The 8,056-nt window shown below is 53.8% G+C and overlaps 1 protein-coding gene across 2 annotated transcripts; it reads left to right on the top strand.

Moving 5' to 3' along the window:
- The first annotated feature begins 553 nt into the window (after positions 1-553).
- FEZF1 (FEZ family zinc finger 1) lies at positions 554-5,515 on the top strand. 2 transcript variants are annotated; one of them, XM_030295488.1, is made up of 5 exons: positions 554-570; positions 3,108-3,981; positions 4,259-4,393; positions 4,597-4,729; positions 5,157-5,515. In XM_030295488.1, the coding sequence occupies exons 1-5, from the start codon at positions 554-556 to the stop codon at positions 5,513-5,515; spliced, it is 1,518 nt and encodes a 505-aa protein (XP_030151348.1). The 2 variants fall into 2 exon arrangements, with proteins under 2 accessions (XP_030151348.1, XP_030151354.1); XM_030295494.1 differs by lacking the exon at positions 554-570 and having other exon boundaries at positions 3,181-3,609; positions 3,760-3,981.
- Positions 5,516-8,056: the final 2,541 nt, after the last annotated feature.

The raw sequence follows: 8,056 nt of genomic DNA, 5'->3' as shown, positions 1-8,056 counted from the left end.
ATACTCATTAACCAATGATAGAATATCAAGACCTTGATTTCATAAAAGCACCTCTTCAGTCTTTAGGATTAGCAAACTCAGGTCTGATGTTTTAAAGGGAGGGCATAATTGCTACTTTGCAATATTTGTGTTAACTCGCATGACACCTTACTTTCAAACACTTGTCAAAAAGGCAAATCCCGAAAAGACCAGTGAAAAGCAAACAGTGGAAATATTAACTATACAAATAAGTATACCCCTTAGCCAATAATTCTCCTTGTTAGTTCGGTGTCCACCGAAGGAGAAATGTACCGAGGTCAAAAACAGGACTCTGGCCGTTAAGGAGGAGGGAGTGGGGGAGGGGGAGAGGGGAGTGCGGAGGGACACGCGACGAACGTAAAACAAACTGGTGGCATTCAGTCCAGAAGGCAGGTAACGCTCCGGAAGCGGATGAGGTGTACCAGTCAGCTGGGCGCTCCGAAGCTTTCCAGAGCCAGGCTGTTTCGTGCTTCTTTGCCTTTTCCTTCAAACCTGGCCCTATGTTGGAGGGGTGCAGCGTGAGGGGGATTTTTCGATGTTGGGAAGTGGCAGGTAGGAAAGGAAACCTGACCTGCCCCAAAAGGCAGCAATTAAAGTCTTAACGGCGACCCATCTGTCGTGGGACGCCACCGCCCCCACCCCCACCCCGCCTTTCCCCTAGCAAAGCCGTCCCCGAGCTCTTTGTCTGAGCAGGGAAGAAGAGGAGACAGGGTCTGAGGCCCCAACAGCAAAAGGAAAGGAAATTTCCAGCTTGGGTGCACCCTGGGTGACTGAGCCCGGGCCCAAGTCCGCTGCGAAGGCGCCTCTCTCTGGACTCGGCTCTAGAGCCCTAAGCTCGCCTCACCCTGCACCTGTGTACGGCTGCAGCCTCCCAGCCCAAAACCACCCCGAGACCCGAAAGGAGGCATTTCCCAGGCCTAGTTGTTAAGGCCGGTCGCATCCAGACTTTCCCCCCATTTAGCCCTTTGGCTGCCTCCAACTTCCAATAGGACTCACGTCTCCTCCCCCACATCCTTAGCAATTGCGTGTCCCCACCACCCATCCCGCTGCTCTGCTCCGCCGCTGGACACAAGGCGCGCGTCCCCAGCCCTGGCTCTCTGCAGTGTCCACCCCTCTCGGCTCGCACGGCCGGGGCGGGGCAGACCCTCACGAAAAGCCAGAGTGAGTGGCCTGTGCTGAGCATTGTGGTAGGGAGGAGGGATTATTTTGAGGCAAATTTCCTCCGTTTGGGGTCCAACTTCTCATTTTGGGGTGACATTGCTCAGAGGCTCAACAATCCCAGGTTTTATAGTCTGCATCCAGGCTCCCACTGCTGACCCTTTCCAGGCCTCTTGCAAGAAGTCACCCACACCCACCCGTCACCACCCGTTCTACACGCACTCACTGAGGGTAACTCACCAGGTGGATGGCACCCTGGGCTGCAGCGGGTGGCCACTCCCAGGGGCTTGCGGGCCGCAGGGTTCTGAACTGGCACGTTTGCGCTCTTCCTCCACTTCGTGGCTCGGGCTCGCGGCCGCCGATCTCTCGCCGCGCAGCCGCTAGTCCCACGGCTAAGCTCTGCGGGATCGCAGGCTTGCAAAGGGGAGCAACCAGGAGCGTGAGCGCTGCAGTGGTCGGCGCGCTCCGGACCGCGCCTGCCTAGGCGGCGGGAACCCGCGCAGCACGGAGGAGCAGCCACCGGAGCCTTCCAGGAACACCCCTTACGCTCTACGGCTCCTCGCCGAGTTTTGACAGAGGCGCCAGACTCGAGGGCGCCGGCATATTGGGGCGTTACAGGGACTAGGTCTCCGCGCGCTCGCGTGCCCGCAGGTCCCGGTGCTCGCCGCCGCGCGGTGAGCACACGCACCCAGGCTGCCTCCGGCGCTGCTTTGACAAGTGGTGGGGACTCCAGCAGTAGGGACATGGAGGGCTGGGGGTGGAATCAGAGGTTGTTTCCCTTCTCTGCTTAACTTTCAGTATCTAAAATGCTCCGAGAGAGCTCTGAGAGCAGGTACTTAACATAAATATTTTTTCTGGGCTCTCAATGGAAACGTATAAAAGCGCGCCTGTGTGTGTTCGTGTATATCGGGGGTGGGGTCGGGCCGTAGCCGAGGTTTCTTGTCGTGTGATACCCGCCTATTCCTTGCAACTCCTTCTCAACTTTGTGGATGGAGTGCGGCTTTCCCAAACTTCTGTCAAGGTACCACATTTACAAAACCACAAATACATAACAAGCCTCCCAAGGCCTTTAATTCTCAGGGACGTTTTGTGAGGCCAGTTACCTGCTGGCGTCTTCCAAGTGGTCCAGATTCGGCTCGGGCCGCAGAGACTCCGGGATGCCAGGAGTCCTCAGCCCCGGGCCCCAGAGGAGCCCTAGAAAGAGGGCTGCGGAGGAGGCGGCGCGGCTTTGACCTGGGCCCGGTGTCGGCCCGGCGGAACCGTGCAGAGAAAGCTCGGATTTCGCTGCGGTCGGCTTCCTGGCCGTGGCTTTCTGGAGCCTGGCGTTTCATAAATATAGCCGGGCGTTTGCCCCTGAATTAGACTCCGTTTCCTTATTTAGCCTTTGCACAATGATTTTAGATGATGTCACTTAGAGCTAAACGAGAAAATTGATCTCAGATTTGCTTGGCCTTTAAAGCCTGGTTAAGCAGATTGAGAATTAAAAAGACAGAGGAAAAAGCAAAGGGGCGGGGGAGGACCGCGAGGTGTGCGCCCGAAAGACTGCGCGCAGAGGGGAGGGCGTGCCGCGCGGCGAAGAGCGCCCCCGCCTCTTTTGGGCGGGGGAACTTCACTCACCAATGAAAAGTAGTCACTGACTGCGGAGAAAAAAAAAGTTTTCCTGTTGACTGTTGGAAGCGAATTGAGCAATTATCTAGTTTACCTTCTCCTCTTGGAAGTTAACGATTGGCGAGATCTTGGCTGCGTTATTGACACAACACTTTCTATTGATAGAAATAAGTAGTGATTGTCCTCGAGTCATTGGTGCGCCAAGAACTCTGCGATGGGCTGGCAGGAGTCCATTGGGCTGGGCAGGCAGGTTCGGCTGGTGATGCTGGGGAGGAGGAGGAGGAGGCTGCTCGTGGTGATGGTGCCCGTCCGCCTCTCCGCAGGTCTGTGACAAGCAGGGAACAAGGCAACGACGGCGCAGCCTGGCCCCGGCTGACGGACGCTGGCGACTCAGAGATGGACAGTAGCTGCCACAACGCGACTGCCAAAATGTTAGCTACTGCTCCGGCCCGGGGCAACATGATGAGCACCTCCAAACCCTTGGCTTTCTCCATCGAACGAATCATGGCGCGCACCCCAGAGCCCAAGGCCCTGCCCGTCCCCCACTTCCTTCAGGGAGCCGTGCCCAAGGGGGACCCCAAGCACTCTTTGCATCTTAACTCGTCGATCCCTTGCATGATCCCCTTCGTGCCTGTGGCGTACGATACGAGCTCCAAGGCTGGAATGACGGGCTCGGAGCCGCGGAAGGCGAGTCTGGAGGCTCCGGCGGCACCCGCGGCGGCGCCCGCAGCGCCCGCGTTCAGCTGCAGCGATCTGCTCAACTGCGCGCTGAGTCTCAAGGGCGACCTGGCCCGGGACGCGCTGCCGCTGCAGCAGTACAAGCTGGTAAGGCCCCGTGTGGTCAACCATTCTTCCTTCCACGCCATGGGAGCCCTGTGCTACCTGAATCGAGGTGACGGCCCCTGCCACCCGGCAGCCGGCGTTAACATCCACCCGGTGGCCTCCTACTTCCTCAGTTCCCCTCTGCACCCTCAGCCAAAAACGTATTTAGCTGAAAGAAATAAACTGGTGGTCCCGGCGGTGGAGAAGTACCCCTCGGGAGTAGCTTTCAAAGACTTGTCCCAGGCTCAACTGCAGCATTATATGAAAGAAAGCGCCCAGCTTCTGTCGGAAAAAATCGCGTTCAAAACCTCTGACTTCAGCCGAGGCTCTCCTAATACCAAGCCCAAAGTTTTCACTTGCGAAGTGTGTGGAAAGGCAAGTACTATGCAGGAGGGAGGTCTCCCTCCCTTCCTTCCTCCCTTCCTTCCTTCCTTCCTTCCTTCCCTCCTTCCTTCCTTCCTTCCTTCCCTCCTTCCTTCCTCCTTTCCTCCTTCTTTCCTTCCCTCCTTCCTTCCTTTCAAATTTCATTTTATTTTTGTAATTATTTGTATACATTTTCTATAAGGTTATTTCCTCCCTCCCCCCTGCTCTGCCGCGCTTAATTTCAAAGTACTTGTTGGGCTAACCTGTTCTCCATGTGTTTAACTTTAAGGTCTTTAACGCACACTATAACTTAACCCGTCACATGCCAGTGCACACAGGAGCCAGACCCTTCGTTTGCAAAGTGTGTGGAAAGGGCTTCCGGCAAGCCAGCACCCTGTGCAGGCACAAGATCATTCATACCCAGGTGAGGAACGGTTGGTAGAAAAATAGCCGCTAAACCCTGGCTGTTTAGCATAAGGTTTAAAATGTGCTAGCTGGACAGGAGGAAATGCCATGTTTTTGCCTTTGTTCTGCTTAAAAACACGGGAGACAGCATTACTGTGTTTTTGAGTTTGCAGGACTCCACAAAATACCTTAACTTCTCTGCTTTTCTTCCCTTCCCCTTAGGAAAAACCTCACAAATGTAACCAGTGTGGCAAAGCATTTAATAGAAGTTCCACTTTAAACACGCATACCCGAATACACGCAGGCTACAAACCGTTTGTGTGTGAATTCTGTGGCAAAGGATTTCATCAAAAAGGTATAGAACGCAGGAGGCGTTGCCTTTCACCAGTAGTCTTACTGAAAGTTCCAATCTTTTCCGGGTATTTTGGAAAAATGATTTTTAAAGTGCACCCAGTTACTGGTGCATCTGTTGCCATTCCAACCTCCTGCCCTTGCATTGATCAGTAATAGAGAAAGACATGGTTTATACACTGAGGGGTATTTCCGAGCGGCTTGTTCTCGTTTTATATAACTGGGTTAATAAATATGTTTTAAAATGTGGAGGGGATGGCCTCATTGCTGATATTTACAAGTAAACGTGGGGAGAGAAGTGCAGGTGCCCAGCACAGCCCGGCACCTGCTGTCCGAGCTGTGGCAGCTCTTCCTCTCGCTTTGCAATAGTCCACTCCTCTCTTTTCAAGCTCTCAACTTAGACCCACGTCCCTGTCATCTGTCTGTTTCAGGGAATTACAAAAACCACAAGTTGACCCACAGCGGGGAGAAGCAGTTCAAGTGCAGTATCTGCAACAAGGCTTTCCACCAGGTTTACAACCTCACCTTCCACATGCACACTCACAACGACAAGAAGCCGTTCACGTGCCCCACGTGTGGCAAAGGCTTCTGCAGGAACTTTGACCTCAAGAAGCACGTCCGCAAGCTACACGACAGCAGCCTGGGGCTGGCCCGCACGTCCGCTGGGGAGCCCGGCACGGACCCGTCGCCCCCTCTACAGCAGATGCCGCCTGCCACCCTGCCGCCTCTGCCGCCGCCGCTGCCGCCCCCTGGTCCCCTGCAGCCCGGGCTCCACCCGGCCCACCAGTGATCAAGGCCAAAGTCCCTTCCCAGCCGCATTCGGGCCCCACTACCGAGGCAGCGGGGGAATAGAGCTGGTCCTGCAGACCCAATCTCGTCTGCAGACCCCAGGGCGTGTTGGGCCCCACGTTAGCGCCTACCAGAAAGCGCCTCTGCATTTCCCCCCCCTTTAGCCTCTTGCATGCACCTGCTAAATGGTTCTGTGTATTATATCCTATATACGCACTAACGATTATGAGAAAATTGGGGGATTTGTTTTCTGATTTTTTTTTTAAACAAAATTCTGCTGTATTTATTGAGATCTGTATTATCCTACCCGGGAATGCTGCACCATTTTAATTTTATTATTGTATATATTTCCATTGTGTTATTCTGCGGTCTCAAGATGCCTGCCGATTGTTTATCATTTCCTCTTTCCCTGAGGTAACAAGACACTGTGTGTATGTTATATATACACGCATAGATGTGTGTGCCTGTAAAGGCACATTTCACAGTCGTGAGCACACACACACACACACACACACACACACACACACACACCAGAAAAAGGTGGTTCATTATGGATGAATTTGAATTTTGGTTTTGATTCTTGCACGTGAAAATTGATTCATTGACTGTTGGAAATAAATACTTGGAACATGCTTATTTAATCAACAAATGTAAGGGCTCCGTTCATATTATTCAGCTAGAGATCACTATTCTGACCCCCTCATCCTTCCACATTCTTTGAAAGTTCAACCCTGGGTTAGTACCACCTAATGTTTGTTCTGAGAAATTCACCAAGAACAAAATAATAGTCTCTTTACACAGTTACAACTTCGGCCCAAAACAATGAAATTTGACAAAGTTCAGAGGCAGAAGATGTGAAGTTTTCTAACCAACGTCTTTGTCCTGGGCCATCTGATCTGTTTGAAGTGCTGGTTAAATGGAAACAACGTATCTAGGAGATGTGTGTAATCTACATCCCAAACGTGCATCAGGACAATACCATACAGAAAGGTATCTATTGTTTGCATCCTGAATGCACACAGGCACTTGTACACAGCTGGCAAAAAGATCCTCCGTGTTTTTATGTGTATATATGTTTATAGACGAATATACTTCCAATCAAGGAGGGAACATGGATGAAAACCAAACTGTGTCGGGTGCCAGGTCCTTGAAATGCTTCAAGTGTTAATCAGCAGCTCCACTGTGAGCTCGGGCTCTGGTGTTTTCTAACTGCAAGTCTCTCCTGTTTTCTTGCCAAAACAGTGAAACAACTGCTAAAGACTTTAATTAAGAGGGGTAATTAGTTCAGATTTATCAAAGCCGGGTTGTTATACTATTAGCTGCTCAGTAGAAGCTGCCAGACAAACTCGCAGAGCAGCACAGCCATCCCACCGCAGCGGGACCACATCCGGGGAGAGATGCAGGGGACAGCGGGCCGCAGGGGTCCCCGCCTCGCCACCGCGGTCCCGGCACCCCTGCTCGCCCGCAGGGTGCGTCTCGGCCCCTCCCCTCGGCCTGGCGCTATCTGCAGTCCTGGCGGTGGCGAACAATCCACCGCAGATCCACACCGCGGGCACAGGCTCCAGAGAAGCCTAGATTCTCTTCCCGCGCCTGGGGCAGCGCTGCCTCACTAGCTCTTGGAGCGCCCCGATGGTTGCATGAGAGAGGCGCGGGGAACGAGTTTAAAAATGTGCTGCGCCGCCTCACTTTTGCACGTCTTTGTGGCGCTCCTGGCAAAGTGGCGCCTTCAGCCAGAGGCGGGACGAAGAACGAACCTGGGCCGGGGGCACCGCGGGGGCAAGGCGGCGATTTCCTTGGCAACCAGAATCTGCATTTCAAGGCCGGGAAGGATTGACGCGGGCGCGGTGAGACCTCGACCCGAGGGGCTCCTCTGCGGCCCAAAGGGCAGGGAGACGACAGCCCCGGAGAGGACCGCGGGCGAGCGGGTGAGCGGGCCCCGCTGGACACCCTCACCCAGTCCACTCGGGGCCCCTTTCGGGTTTGGGGAGCCCCAGACGCGTGGCGCGGAGTTGCACCCGAGGGTTCCGAGAACGGGGAATTACTGATTCCACGTGCAGACATGGGGTCCAGCCTCCCCTCTGCTCTTACCCAAAGACGCACGCCCTACGGCATCCCACCGCCCTCGCGCACTGGGAGTTTTTTAAGTCCCGGCCCCGCAATCATTAGATGGAATCCCCACGTTTTTCTTTTCCTGGCCTCCCCACACTCCATCTTATCCTTTGCTGCGCCCAGATCCATGTTGGGGTTGCCTCAGAAAGAGATGGAGAGGTTTGGAATCCCGTAGAGTTGGGTGGTTTCTGAATCTACGCGGCAGGTGGAATTGTGGTCGCTCCCTAAATGTAGAGGCCGATTGAAAAATCTTGTCCCAGGCGCTAGCTGCAATCGTTTTCACAGTTGCCCACGCCATAGAGGGAGTTTCGGGAAATGTCTCATAGTTTAGAAGTAACTACCTTTTGGAGGTGGTTTCGGCGCATCTTGAAAGCATTTGTTCTCTCTGAGTAAACATAATGAGGTCAGGGGTCATTTTAAAGGGCAGAAAATG

The sequence above is a fragment of the Lynx canadensis genome, chromosome A2 (genome assembly GCF_007474595.2).
Source record: "Lynx canadensis isolate LIC74 chromosome A2, mLynCan4.pri.v2, whole genome shotgun sequence".
In the NCBI taxonomy this organism is placed as follows: domain Eukaryota; kingdom Metazoa; phylum Chordata; class Mammalia; order Carnivora; family Felidae; genus Lynx; species Lynx canadensis.
The sequence above is the reverse complement of the archived record's forward strand: the minus strand, read 5'-3'. Positions and strand labels throughout refer to the sequence as shown.

Excerpts from the sequence above, each read along its gene's own strand:
- FEZF1 (XM_030295488.1), top strand. Across the intron at positions 3,982-4,258 it reads CTTGCGAAGTGTGTGGAAAG|GTCTTTAACGCACACTATAA; the intron begins GCAAGTACTATG and ends TTTAACTTTAAG. Across the intron at positions 4,394-4,596 it reads ACAAGATCATTCATACCCAG|GAAAAACCTCACAAATGTAA; the intron begins GTGAGGAACGGT and ends CCTTCCCCTTAG.